At 40.0% G+C, this 15,451-nt stretch overlaps 1 protein-coding gene across 1 annotated transcript; it reads left to right on the forward strand.

Moving 5' to 3' along the window:
* The first annotated feature begins 6,420 nt into the window (after positions 1–6,420).
* On the forward strand, positions 6,421–11,911 carry LOC133332594 (uncharacterized). Its single transcript, XM_061540973.1, has 6 exons — positions 6,421–6,466; positions 8,842–8,995; positions 9,072–9,513; positions 9,575–10,034; positions 10,095–10,494; positions 10,570–11,911. The coding sequence occupies exons 1-6, from the start codon at positions 6,421–6,423 to the stop codon at positions 11,909–11,911; spliced, it is 2,844 nt and encodes a 947-aa protein (XP_061396957.1).
* The last annotated feature ends 3,540 nt before the right edge of the window (positions 11,912–15,451 follow it).

The raw sequence follows: 15,451 nt of genomic DNA on the forward strand, positions 1-15,451 counted from the left end.
ATAAGGACTTGAGTGCATTAAATCAGACGAAAATATATATAGGAGCTATATCTAAACCTGTACCGATTTTCACAAAACTTGGCAGACATCACTCAAGGCTCAATTCAGTACACTATGCCAAATTTCGTGCAAATCGGAAGATATGGAGGGACTTTGGTACGCCATTTACATAAAATCGGACGAAACTATATATGGGAGCTATATCTAATTCTGGGCCGATTTTCACGAAACTTGGCAGACATCACTCTGGGCTCAATTCAGTACATTATGCCAAATTTCGTGCAAATCGAAAGATATGGAGGGACTTTGGTACGCCATTTACATAAAATCGGACGAAACTATATATGGGAGCTATATCTAATTCTGGACCGATTTTTACGAAACTTGGCAGACATCACTCTGGGCTAAATTCAGTACGTCAAGCCAAATTTCGTGTATATCGAAAGATATTTAGGGACTTTGGTGCATCATTAACTTAAAATCGGACAAACATATATATGGGAGCTATATCTAAATCTGAACCGATTTCAATAAAACTTGGCACACGTTAGGCTATCGTAATTTCAGCACGTTGTGCAAAATTTCGTGCCAATCGGCCTAAATTTGGCTTTTTGGTGCACCATTAACTTAAAATCGGAACAGATTTTCACCAATTTCAATAGGGTTCGTCCTTGGGGCAAATAGATGATTTGTGCCAAATTTCATCTTATTCGGATTCGGATAAATGCGACCTGCAATTTGTTTACAATTTAATATGGACAGACGAACGGACGGACAGACATGCATAAATTGACTCCGAAAGTGATTCTATGCATATTATCAAGAGGAACCATGGGTCTATTGCGTTTCCTTTTGCCTGCTACAAACATATGCACAAATGCATAATAACCTGTACCACAGTGTGGTAAAGGGTATAAAAATCGACGCCTTTTGGAAGACCATTGAAAAAATATTTTTAAAAAATCCGCGCTCTATCTTGGACCTAAAAATATTTTTATAAAAATGTAAGCCATCAAAGTTATTACCGTTACGTTTGTTTAAACTTTCGTGGACGATTGTGCAATCTTTAATTTCAAAATAATAACAATAGAATAAACAAAAATTTTGAGACAACATCTAATTCGTAAATATTTATTTAACATACAAAAAAAAAAAAAAATTACCGAATATTTGTTAGTGATCGCACACATTAATTAACACATTCGCTTAGCAATAAATTATTGTGTAACAGTTATCACTTATCATCAGTCAGTCAACTATCGCGATGAATGGTGAAAAAAAATGGGAAAAAACACCGTAAAAAGGGAAATAAAACTAAACAAAAAATTGGCAAAAAAATAAATAAATAAATAATAATAATTGCCACAATTGTTACTGCAGATGTGGAGAGAGTGTCGAGCCGAATTTATTACTGACAAGTTATGAATGCGAGTATTATAAACAATTTAACTGTTATATATAAACAGAGGGTTTTTTAAGGTATTCGGGGGCAAGACTTCTAAAAATAATTTAAAAAAATCTGCGTCTATTACTAAAAAATATTTAGAATTGTAGCGGCTCATGAGCGGAGCTGGTATGGCTTCTTCTGAAATAACAAGATTAACGTTTTACGCCTTGTTCAGGAATTGCTTTCAGCTTATGCTCTGAGTCCATCAGCATGGGCAAGCGTGGTTAATGATCTTAAGCCTTCAGTGATCCGATCCCTCCTCACTACGAATTAAATCCTCAACGATGCTTTTCTTAACAAACTGACATCTGTCTAAGAATGCGAGACCAATCAATCCTATCAATCTGTGCCTTTTCATAGATCGACCTATAAGAGTGCCTCCTAAAGGAACCGTCCTCTAAACGAAAAGGTCGTAACCGCAGACAAGAGGATAGTATTTTCCTTTTCCAGATCCTTAACTTTTCCATCTGATGTGACGAAATGTCATACCAGACAGGAAAAGCATAGGCAATGGTAGGCCTGATCACCTGCCGGTAGATCAAGAGCCTAACCTCCTGGGAAAGACCACCTCTCATCCGCAAGACCCTACTATATCCGAAGAAGAGACCTTTCGCCCTATTAAGGATGTAGTCTACATGGCGGATAAAATCGAACCTTTCCTGAAATACTACCCCCAAGTATTTCAGCTTATCCGACACTGAAACCTGCTCCGAACCTATCTTCAGAACCGGCTGAAACCTCCTAAAATTAGGATAAACAACACCTGGCCTACCAAGGAAGACCGCAGCGCTACATTTTCCTACATTCAACTTAAGACGCCATCTAACGAAGTACCGATGAAGTGCATCAAGGTACTCGTTAGCGCGCCTATTAACCGCCCTAGCAAGTGGACCAGAAAATGCTAACAGGACGTCATCGGCATAGGTCAAAAGAAGACCACCAGGGGGAGGAGCCGGAATGTCGCACGAAAAGATATTGTACAACATAGGACCGAGCAAAGAACCCTGAGGAACATCAGCAAAAATCGGGCGTTGGCTAGAGAGCCGATTACCCACCCTCAATCTAAAAACACCATTCTACATGTTTGACTATCAAAGCCAAACGACTGGAATTTATATAAAATTCCATCATGCCAGACTGAATCGAAAGCCTTGGCAATATCTAACGACACAGCTATAGTTCCGTATCTCCTATCGAAACCTTTTCCAACGAAGCTACTTAAAACCGTTAAGGCATGGACCGCAGAAAGACCCGGCCTAAAACCAAACTGGCAGTCCCGCAGAATGTTCCTATCCTCAACAGTTCTTCTAATCCTGGCTAGAATAAAGGATTCAAATAACTTCCCAAAATGCGAGAGAAGGGAGATAGGCCTGTAGCTACCGCACTGAGAGGGATCGGAACCCCGCTTCAGTATGGGAACTAACAAAGCCTCCTTCCAAGCCCTAGGGAAGTATCCTAAATTCAGGCAATGATTAAAGAGAATGGTGAGGAAGGTCAAAACTACGTCACCTGCCCTTTTCAACGCTACGTCTGGGATATTGTCCATACCACAGGATTTACGCGATGACCGGCGTGAAAGCGCAAAGCCAACGGACCTGGGGTCGACAAATCCACCAACTTCCCAAAGAGAGGTGTTGTCCACAGAGGAGCCATTTGCAGAAAATGAACTGCTAAACGACACGATAGGAGAATGGTCTTCAATCCCCTCAATCGCCGAGCTAACATGGCGGTTGAAGAGATCGTCGCCCAAATCTCCCCCGTGTCGAAGCGTTCCCGGCACTTGGTCCGCCAACATCTCAGCCCTAAGCTGATCGCAACTAACCCTAGAACCATCCGAGTAAGCAAGAGGTCCGACAGGCTCGCGTGAAGCTAGACTGCCAACCGTTTAACCTTGCCGAACGTCTTCGAATTTACCGTGAGCCCCTCAAGGAAATTCGTATACCGTCCGCTCTCGAACTGCCGAATATTGGCATCAATAATTCGGTCAAGGTTGCGAATATCTGCCCTGAGGACAGGAAGTCGCTCAGGATCGCCAGATCTACGTAACACTCGACAGAGCCGCCTACGCTCCCTAATAAAGCGAGTGACTTTAGGTGGAATGTTGCCCAATACACCCATCTATCTCCGATAAGGATACATTGCGGTCGGCTGGTAGAGTAACCTCCTCCAAGCCCCTACGCAAACGTTCCCTATATCGACGGATGTTCATCCTGCCGAAATTGAAGAAAGTTCTAACCGAACCTAATTCTATCGAACCACAATCGATCTCAATGAGAATCGCCGCGATTTTATTGAAATTAGATTGAGCTTTGGTACTACTTATGAGAAGCAAGATCCTCGTCTAGTATTGGTTGTGTAATAATGTAGTAATATCAGTGTTGTAGTTTTTGGTACTATTTACAGATTATTTACATATGTAACCATTACTTTCAAATATTTAAATAAGAGTTGCATTTTAGTATTTAAACGTATGTGTTTATGCTATAGTAATTAAAATTTGAATAAAAAATAGAGCTGATCCGCTTTAGTCTCTCCCTCTGATGCTGAAATCGTCTCGATGATGCATCAGTAATAAAGGTTTGTGGAATCTGATAGATGTTAAGTAAAGCTGGAGTGTTGATTCAGTAATGAAGATGGCGTTCTCCGGGATGTCTCTGGGTTCTGCAAAATACCATATTTTCTCGGAACTGCATAATCTTCCAATAGCAGCTGCAATCCGTTCACTGCGTCTGCGTCAGAGATTGACTCGATGTCTTTATATACTGTTATGGATGTCACAAATTCTTCAACTGCGGCGGCATCTCTCTGCCCCCCCCGAAAACGCAAAGTACAATGGGAAAACGAACCCGTCCGGTTGTTGTTCTGCATTGCCTGGATCAGTTGTTTAAATTGGTTTTCACTAAACTGCGTCGTCTCTTCTTCTTCACCTGATACGTACTGGTCGCTGTCTGATTTGTTGTTGTTGTCCTCGGCTTTTACCTATAGGCCGTAGTTCGTGGCCACTGGGTTGGGCGACAATAACGCACGCTGGACGTTGTGTGCCAATAAAGCAGCTCCACGTTGGGCGTCAATAAAGCAGCTCGTGGGCGGAGCTGGTATGGCTTCACCCAAACAACAAGATTTAAAATAATGCTTTTACTCCTTGTTTAGGAACTACTTCCAGCTTATGATCGGATTCCACCAACATGGGCAAGTGTGGTTAATGATCCTAGAGTCTAAACGCAACCGGAGAGTCTAGAGTCAGCGACGGTCGTTTACCGTGTGTTTCTTATTGGCAACGAGAAACCTCGATGGCTGAAGATCGCGTCTAGCGGCTTGACGCTCTCTCTCTCTCTCTTGCTCTCAATTGAGTTGCCATATTTTAGGTAAAAATCAGCAGTGCTACCAACATTTCAATGGAAATTTATATCAAAACATATGGCAATGCTGTTAAAAAAAACAAATATTTTCAAAGATTGTGGACGATTTTTAACGAATTAATAATAAAATGGAAGAAAAATTAATCGAGAAATAAAAAATACGATATTTTGTATAACTTACAAGAACACAATAAAAAAGGAAGAAATTTGGAAGAGCATTACATTTGTTGCCTCTAGCCGCTAACTCTTTCCTTTGGTTTTTACGCCGGCGAAAAAGTATGCCGCTGACTCCTGACACTCTGGTTGCGTTTACACTCTAAGCCTTCAGTGTTCGCTAAACGAATTAGAGTCGGATTCGAGCGATTTTATTAAGAATATCAGGCCTGTGTCTGAAAAAATTTGTTTTTACACCCTTCCCCTATTTGTATCTTTTGAAATAGCCCATCAAATAAAGCGGAAGCAATAACATTTTGTTGAAATCGCTTTTCATCTTGCCAAAGTGCAGAATGTGAAACCCATTAAGGAAAACATATTAAAAATAATTTTTTACAATTTGCATACTTTAATTGCAGTGTTGAGTGCTTTGACAAAAAAGTTAAACCTCAACATTTGCGAACCCCAACAAAGTGAATGATCACTTAGTCACACACTTTTGGCTAATTGAAATTCTCAGCTTAAAAGTCATCATGCCATAACAGCAACAGTCAACAATAGGGTAGTAATAAAGGCCCGAAAAATCACACACAAATTAGAGAGGTGAGGTAATGGCAGACAATTGGGCGCCATTCTAAGATTTATTGCCTCCCATAAAAGCCCACCGCACAATTTTCACAATATATAATTTAATTAAAAAGTAAAACTAACTAAAAAATATATATAATCCGATCATAAAAAATGCATCTCACAATACTTCGTACTTCATATAATGATGATAATCCCTTAACCGGCAAGTCGTAATTACAACAACGATTGTTGTTGTATTTTTTATGACAATATGTTTGACGCATTACATTTTTTATTTTTTTGTGAAGTGACACCGTCACCTACTCTGAACCTGGTTGAATGGTTGTTGTTGCTGCTGTGTTTTTTCGGGGTGTTCGGTTGAACGAAACTCTTCCTACTCCACAATGGCCAGCCATTGTAAGCGAAGTTAATTAACGCTTCAGCTAGTTAATGATGCGGTAGTTGTAGTGTTTTTCGCTTGATGTTGTTGCAGTTGTTGTCTTATGCTTCTGATAATATGTGTATCGTGGAAAATATAAAGCGTAACTAAGTGGAAAGGTTACGAGGTGGGTATGATTAGAGTGAGAAGAAGACCACTAATTTTAAATCATGTAGCCGATCATGTAGCTCATCTTGAAAGAGAATTTAATAAAAAAAAAACATTTACATGAATGATCCTTAGCCCTAAAAAGGCATAAAACTCAAAAATTCAGCTTGAGCCCGGCTGGGATTTGAACCCTGGTTCCCATGGCATAAAAAGGAATGTTCTGGTATGATGCCAAATGTCCGAACCTTGACACGGTTGAATTTAATTCGTAGATGCAATTTCGCAACAGTCGACATAAATACAACTTATCAAATAAAGACATTTGTAAGCCACAATTGCCCAATATGCCTGATGAGCCGCTTAACAAACATCGAAACGTATCGCATAATGGTGAGAATGTAGTATCTCTCTGGCTTTCCTTTTTTTGCAGTATATTTCTTACCTACTTACTTAGCTGGCTTGTTACAGAACGGTGGTTCCATAAGCCGAGCTTAAAAAAGATTTCCAAGCGCGTCAGACTTGTGCGCATCTCCACCAATTTGAAAGACCACGTTTCAAGATGTTGTTTTCTACTTGGTCTTTCCATCTAATTCGTGGCCTTCCCCTTCTACGGGAACCATCAGTAGGCTCGTTTTTATATGTCTTTTGCGCTGGGGCATTCTCATTCATTCGCACAACATGGCCTAGCCACCAACTGACTATGTCGATGTCCGCATATAAATTGTAAAGCTCGTCACACAATGTTCGACCCGATATTATCGATGTCATCGGCGTAGGCGAGAATTTTTGTTTCAAACACCCCAAGAGCTGTCTCATCTACTTGCGCAAGTGCCCATGCTTCAGATCCATATAACACCTTTTCCAGCAGGATCTTGTAAAGTGTGAGTTCACGTCGGCGGGACTGTGGCCTTGTTTCTAAACTGCTTACCATAGACCATCGTAGCATCTGTTGGCCATCACAATCCTTCTCCGAATTTCAAAACTGATGTCATTCGTTTTATTTATGGCGGTACCAAGGTATATAAAGTCTTTAACTACCTCGAAGCTGTAGTTCTCAAGTTCCACGGTTGGTCCGAGTCTACTGGGCGTCTGGCGCGTTGATACCATCAGTTTGGTCTTCTCGCCATTTACTGTCCCGGACCCACTTTGGCAGACTCCTTCTCAATTTGTTCAAGTGTGGCTGTTACCGCTCGCAATGTTCGACCCATTATATCGATGTCATCGGCGTAGGCGAGTAACATGTATTGTTTGGTGTATAAAGTGCCATTTCTGTTCTGTTCGCATTTGCGTCTCGTATGACCTTTTCCAGTAGGATGTTAAAAAGACCTCGTTCGGTATTGAAGGGCTCCGATAGGTCCTTTCCTACTTTAACTGCTGACCTTGTGCCACTTAAAGTTACCCTGCATAGCCGTATTAATTTTGCAAGAATGCCGAACGCTGGTATAGTTCGGCTGGTAACCCATCGGTTCCTGCTGCTTTGTTGTTCTTGAGCCGATTAATTGCTTTTATGACCTCATCTTGGCTAGGTGGTATACACTATATACCATCATCTCTTATTGGTTCTGGGGTATCTTCTTCACCGCCACTATTTGATACCAGAAGCTGTTCAAAATGCTCCTTCCAGATCCTTAGCACGCTGTCTGTATCTGTCAACAGGTTTCCGTATTCGTCTCTACAGTAGGATGCGCCTGCACCAAAACCTTCGTTTTGGTGTTTTACCCGTTGGTAAAATTTCCGGACTACATTCTGACTCCTGTACATCTCGATTTGCTCACGCTCACGTTTTTCCTGTTCTTTCTTCGTTTTTCTGAAAACACGATTCTCCTCTCCTTTTTTTCTCCCGATAATTCTCCATCACATTACGTGTTGCTACTGTCTGCAGGGTTGCCCTATACGCTGCGTCTTTCACATCAGTAGCATTACGACACTCCTGATCGTACCATACATAGGTTTCTCGGTGGTGGTTTTTGGTACCCAAGTGTTGCTCTGCAGTTTGTGGGGAGTGGACAATTCTTTGCCATTGTGCTTCTATACTATTATCGGGACAAGAAGTGCTTTCGTCAAGCAGGTGGGTAAGTTGAGCGGTGTAGGCCTCGGCTACCTGTTGTGTTTGCAGCTTTTCGACGTCGAGTTTCCGTGTTGTGTTAGATCGCATTAAGACGAATGCAAACCTTGACTGCCACAAGGTAATGGTCCAAATCGATATTCCCTCCTCGGATTGATCGATCGTCTAAGACTGATGTAGAAGAACTTCGCTTTTATGTGGATTATAGCAATTTGCTCATCTACTGGAGTGAATCTGTAAACGAGGTATTTTATTCTTCCGTTGACCATAAATCCGCAACATTTGGGGGGGGGGGGGGGGGGTGGGTTGGGGAGGGGTGTGTTGGTTTTCTTTTTCTTTGCATTTTCATAGTAGGAGGGGTTTTCCGAGTGTGGGCAACTAACCCGACGCCTCAATCCATTTTTTATAGTTCTTATGGGTGAACTCGCGGTACATATCAGCTCACTATTTCAACGGGTGATGAAAATAGCTACCCCAGATGACACCGCGGGGAGGTCAGTGTCCACAATTGAGGTGAAAGAGGGACCAAGATAAGCCTGAACTTCGCCATGCTAAAGCCAATCAGAGCCGTTGCTTAGTATCTATCATCCCCTTCGCCACCCGAGCTATTTTTTGAGAGTCGTGGATATTTTTAATAACTTTTTTGGGTCTACATATTTTTGCATAACCTTTAATGTTATTATTTTGTTTTATCTTCCAGACATCCACGAAACATCCGAATCCCTACTAACACCCGATGAGGCCCTTAATCGCAAATTCGCCAACAGTAATGCCACTCATTCGGAACTGGTGAGGGCGGTACGTGAATCCCTGCGGGAATATGAACTCTATAGGGAAAGGCAGAAACGATCAAGGTAAGCATTTAAAGACTCATCTCCCAAAAAATTCTATATAACCTATATCTATATAACCTCTCTTTTTTTGCACTAGGGTCAAACGAGCTTCTGCCAAACGAGTGTGTTACGATGAATTGGGTTGCTTTGAAGATTCCGGTCCATTCGCCTATTTGGAAATGTTGCCATCACCGCCCCAAGAAATCAACACCAAATTCTTTTTCTATTCGACAAAAAATCGTTCGGAACGACCACTCATGGAATTGCCTTTCCTCAATATGTCTGAGGCCTTTAAGAATACCAAATCGTATCATCGTAAGAGAAGTCTGAATGGCACCGAGAATCCCGAAATGGCCACAGAACAGCCAACAACAACAGCCATGCCCATACGCAAGACAACAACCTTCCATAAGGTTCCGATTACCCTGGACGATTTGGATGGTTTCGATGAAATGTCCGTGAGGGTTATTGTGCATGGTTTCGGCTCCGCATGTCCTCATGTTTGGATCTATGAAATGAAGACCGCCTTGATGGCAGTGGTGGGTATTTGAAATGCGGGAGTTTTTTTGGAATCGTTTTTAATTGAAATCCTATTTGCAGGAAGATTGCATTGTCATCTGTGTGGATTGGGAGAATGGGGCCACCTTCCCCAATTATGTCAGAGCTGCCACAAATACCCGTTTGGTCGGCAAACAACTGGCCATGTTGCTGAAAAATCTCCAAGAATATAAGGGCTTAAATTTGGCCCGAACCCACATCATAGGTTTTAGTTTGGGTGCCCATGTTTCGGGTTTTGCTGGAGCCGAACTACCAGGCCTGGCTCGTATTACCGGTTTGGATCCTGCAGGACCTCTCTTTGAGGCACAACATCCTAAAGTTCGATTGGATAGTAGCGATGCAGAATTTGTTGATGTCATCCACTCGAATGGAGAGAATTTGATATTGGGTGGTTTGGGTTCGTGGCAACCCATGGGTGATGTTGATTTCTATCCGAATGGAGGAAGAGTTCAGACGGGATGCTCAAATCTTTTCGTGGGAGCTGTGACCGACTTTATATGGTGTATGTTTGGGACTGAAAATCTATGAATTTTATTTTCATTTTATATTTTTTTGCCATTAGCTGCCCAAACTGCGGAGGAGGAAGAGGGTCGTTCCCTGTGTAATCATCGTCGGGCCTATAAATTCTTCATTGATTCGGTGGCTCCGCGCTGTTTGTTCCCCGCCTTCCCCTGTGCCAGTTATGAAGACTTTTTAAAGGGCAAGTGCTTTCCCTGTGCCCAAGATGACGAGGATTTGGCTGAAGGTGTACCCCGCTGTGGTAATATGGGCTATTATGCTGACCGGTCGTCGGGACGAGGCCAATTGTATCTACTGACGCGAGAAGAGGAACCATTCTGTGCCCATCAGTTCCAGCTGCAAATATTTAATTCCTTTAATGATTTGCCATTGAGGACCATTGGTCGATTGGAGGCCATACTGGAGGGAGAGGGGGGACTCAATGAGACGTTCCAGATATCAGAGTAAGTGAATAAAAATTTAAACATTAAAATTTTTTTTTTAATTTTTTCTATCAAATATTTTTTTTCTCTTTTCAGAAAAGATGATTCGGAATTCTTTGCCGGCGACATTGTATCCAAAATCATTGTGCCACATCCAGCTCTGGGCTTTCCAACAACCCTTAGCCTGAACTACAAACACTATAGCGGCTGGCTATCCAAGGGTCTACCCCATTGGGATATAGACAAGGTAATCCTAACCGATAGCTATGGTCGCAGCCATTCCCTGTGCAAACCCAATACAAAACTGTCCACCGGCAGCCCGGTGCGCCTGAAATTGCAACCCGGCAATTGTGAACTTGACAACCAGGATGAATACGGCGCCTTTACCTCAAAACCTGTAACAGAAGCTCCAGCCGATTCCACAGCCCAAGAGAGTGTACAAGCACCCGAAGCAGATGCCGATGCTATTGAAACCATAAAGAAGCATAAAAATTTCCTCAACCTGGGCTCCAGCTTCAAGCTGGGTGAAAATCAATCCTTCACCTTGGAGGAGAATGGCGATTTGCCCTGGCAACCCATATTGGAGGGTAATTCGTTGGACAAGGAACAAGGAGAAACTAGTCGCAGCTTTTCTGAACAACCCCAAGAGATATTTGAGCCCATTTTAAATGATCGCAGATTAAATGTAAATCGTGGTAGGAATTTGAATGATTTCACGGGGGTGGGCGAGATTATGGAACCGGTATTGAAGGCCACCACACCCCGGGTGAAGAAGGGCAAGGAAATAATTTTACCTGATCCGCAGCCCATAACTGATCGCCCCGATAAATTTGAGATAATCAAAATAACCCCCTTAAATAAACAGGAGAGGCCGAAATCTGCCACGGAGGAAACAGAAACTGTGACCGTGCAATTGTTCCCCTTCCGCTTGGGAGAATTATTGCAGCGGGCCGAGAGATATGCCCGAGAAACGATACTCCCCTTGATATCGGTACAGGCACCACGTTTCTTTGGTTTTAATGTCGGTCCTGCTGCTGCTGCCGGCCCCAATGCAGAGAGCCTTAAATCGGAAACTCGTAAACCCCGCTATATACCACGCTTTGAGGAACATCAGCCTCAGATGCTTAGCGCAAATAAAAGGAAACGTACCAATTCTGATTCTCAGAGGGAACAACGTAATATATTTGCTCTCCTTAGGCCAATGGGTATTATGGCCAATGCACAACCCGAGCCCATAGCCCAAGAGTCACAAGATTCACCCACATATTATACAAATATTGTTATGACCGAATCGAGAGCATTGAAACCGGAAAATCCCGACTATGAACCGGTATTTATTGATTTACCCACCTATAGGCCACCCAGGGCTCGTACAGCACGAGCGGCATTTTTTAACGCATATCACAGTAGTAGCAGAACGAATTTAAAAAAATCATAGAATTTTCAAAAATTTTGGTTTTCAAATCGGATCCAAAGGGGACTGCTTGGCAGTTGAGATCCTTGAAAAAAAAATTAAAATTAAAAAATACAGAGATGAAAAAAATATATATGTGATATACCTAGAACAAAAATAATTCAAATAAATATTGGGAAATACAATTGTCCCTTAGGAGCTGTGGACCTGTAGAGAACAAAAACTTCAAACTGACTTTAAATCCATTTCAGATTTTAGGCTAGAAGCTGATTTAAACAAAAATACCAGTTTTCAGCCCAGGACAATATTTAAGTAATATTTTTTTTTATAAAACGAAACCGAAACGTGTTATATTTTTAAAATTTTTGTATGTCGATTTTTTTTATATATATTTTGTTTGTAATTAAAATAAGTTTAAATATACTACAGCTAGTTTTTAAGTATTTATTTATGTAAACCTTATGTATATATGTTTCTTTTTTTGATATAACAGGATTTTGTATATAAGTATATACATAAATATATATATTGTAGCATACACATACTATACAAATAAAAGGGGCCATACAAATTTCATTACCAGCCCTCGATATTTTTGTATGTTATATTCAATAAAAAAATATTGTTTTTATATATAAATTGGGAATTAATTTTTGAGGTCTAATCACAGGATTCAATTTTCTCGAAACTTAACACACATCATTCTAAACTCAGTTCAGTACGCTATGCCAAATTTCTTGCAAATCGAAAGCTATATAGGGACTTTAGTACATCATTTACCTAAAATCCGACGAAATTATATATGGGAGCTATAGCTAAATCTTAACCGATTTTTATGAATCTTAACACACATCATTCTAGTCTCAATTTAGTACGATATGCCGAATTTCGTGCAAATCGAAAGCTATATAGAGACTTTGGTGCACCATTTTCATAAAATCCGACGAAAATATATATGGGAGCTATACCTAAATCATAACCGATTTTTACGAAACTTAACACACATCGTTCTAGTCTCAATTTAGTACGCTATGCCAAATTTCGTGCAAATCGAAATCTATGTAGGGACTTTGGTTCACCATTTACATAAAATCCGACGAAAATATATATGGGAGCTATAGCTAAATCTTAACCGATTTTCACGAAACTTAACACACAGCATTCAAGTCTCTATTTAGTACGCTATGCCAAATTTCGTGGAAATCGAAAGATATATAGGGACTTTGGTGCACCATTTACTTAAAATCGGACGAAAATGTATAAGGGAGCTATATCTAAATCTGAACCGATTTTCACGAAACTTAGCACACATCAATCAAACTTAACACACATCATTCTAGACTCAATTTAGTACGCTGTGCCGAATTTCGTGCAGATCGGAGGACATATAGGGTCTTTGTTGCATCAATTACCTAAAATCGGACGAAAATATATATGAGAGCTATAGCTAAATCTTAACCGATTTTCACGAAAATTAACAAACATCAATCCAGACTCAATTCAGCACACTATGCCAAATTTCGTGCAAATCGAAAGCTATATAGGGTATATTGGTGCATCATATACACAAAATCGGACGAAAATGTATATGGGAGCTATATCTGAATATAAACCGATTTTCGCGAAAATTAACACACATTATTCTAGACTCAGTTTAGTATGCTATGCCAAATTTCGTGCAAATCGAAAGCTATATAGGGACTTTGGTGCACCATTTACATTAAATCGGACGAAAATATATATAGGAGCTATATCTAAATCTTAACCGATTTTCACGAAATTTAACACACAACGTTATAGACTTAATTAAGTACGCTATCCCAAATTTCGTGCAAATCGAAAGATATATAGGGACTCAGAAAGTGATTCTATGCATATTCTCAAAAGGAGCCATGCGTCTATCTCGTTTCCTTTTGCCTATTACAAACATATGCACAAAGACATAATACTCTGCAACACAGTATGGTGAAGGATATAAGAAATAGTTTAAAAATTCCCCACAGATTAATACTTTTATAAGAACTTCGAAAAAGTATTCATTAAAAATATTCTCAAACTATCGGTACTCCAAAACATAATCTTTCTGCTCTATTGGTACTTGAAAAAAAAATATTCGTTAAATAATCGACGCTCTATTAGCAGTTGAAAAGAAATTTTCTTTAAATAAGCCTTGTTCGATTAAAACTTGGATAAATATTCATAAAAAAAACTCCAGCCGATGGATACATAAAAACTTCCTTTAAGAAATCTGCAGGTGGTATTTTTAGCAATGAAAATTAAAAAAAATCGATTCAATTTTTTTTGTTCTCTTAATTAATTACAACCCACAAAAACTACATTTCTCCCCCTATCCAAAAGTGAAAGTTCCACTCAAATATCTCCATTCAGCTCCGAGTTATGGCCATTTAAAATTGACCATGTGTCAAAATATAGCTGCTACACGATTTGCGGGACACTTATTTTTATATGAACTACTCGTCAAAACATATACTCCAATACTAATAAATATCTGTCAAGGTGATGGTATTTTATCCTCTGAAATCTTAAATAGCAAATTTCAATCACTTTGATTGAAAACTTCGAATGCGAACAGCATTTTGGCGATTTAAATGATGATGTCCACTTGATAAAATTGCACCATAACATGTTTTCTTTATTTCCTTTTCTGACAATCGTTGTTGTTTTTCTCAAAATGATTTAATTTCCCAATGACAACATGACATTCAGCAACAATCTAATAATCAAAATTTTCTCAAATACACCAATTTCCAGCCATTCAAAGCTAATTTAACGTTTTTTGCAAATGATCGCGATTTCCCTAGTTCTCCCTTGTGTTTATCGATACACATACAAACTACACAATCTCCCCTACCCAACGGTACAAGTTTTTGTCGATACGTACATTATAATTACTGAGTTATAGCCATTTCAAGTTGACCTTGTGTCAAAATATAGCGGCTACACGATTCTGTTGGCCTGGTACCTCAAATTGGAAAAATGGTTGAAATTGGCATTTTTACAAAAGCGAAAAAGTACAAAACAGCAGCATCATTGCCACATTGTTCGATTTTTTTCATTGATTTGATGGTTGGTTTACAAATTCTGAGCATACTTTCAGGCGCATCATTTCAAATTATATCCATGTGAAAGTTATATGGCTGGTGATTTTAATGTAACGCCTAAAATTATGCTCCGAATTTTTAAACTAACATTAAAACACTATGGTAGCGATCTGGTAACATTGCAGTATTTTGTGGTTTTACCCATTTGCGATTTCTTCATTTTTCCAATTTGAGGTACCAGGCCAACAAAATCGTGTAGCCGCTATATTTTGACACAAGGTCAACTTGAAATGGCTATAACTCAGTAATGAATGTACGTATCGACATAAAACTTTTACCGTCGATTAGGGGAGATTGTGTAGTTTGTATGTGTATCGATAAACAAGTATTTTCACCACGGAGAACTAGGGAAATCGTGATCATTTGCAACTACGTTAAATTAGCTTGGAAAGGCTGGAAATTGATGTATTTGAGAAAATTTTGATATTAGGGCAATTCTTTA

The sequence above is a fragment of the Musca vetustissima genome, unplaced genomic scaffold, assembly GCF_032173495.1.
Source record: "Musca vetustissima isolate MV318-11 ecotype Yass unplaced genomic scaffold, APGP_CSIRO_Mvet_v1 utg539, whole genome shotgun sequence".
Taxonomy (NCBI): Eukaryota; Metazoa; Arthropoda; class Insecta; order Diptera; family Muscidae; genus Musca; species Musca vetustissima.

Excerpts from the sequence above, each read along its gene's own strand:
- LOC133332594 (XM_061540973.1), top strand. The coding sequence starts at position 6,421 with ATGCCTGATGAGCCGCTTAACAAACATCGAAACGTATCGCATAATG. Across the intron at positions 9,514-9,574 it reads AGACCGCCTTGATGGCAGTG|GAAGATTGCATTGTCATCTG; the intron begins GTGGGTATTTGA and ends TCCTATTTGCAG. Across the intron at positions 10,495-10,569 it reads GAGACGTTCCAGATATCAGA|AAAAGATGATTCGGAATTCT; the intron begins GTAAGTGAATAA and ends TTCTCTTTTCAG.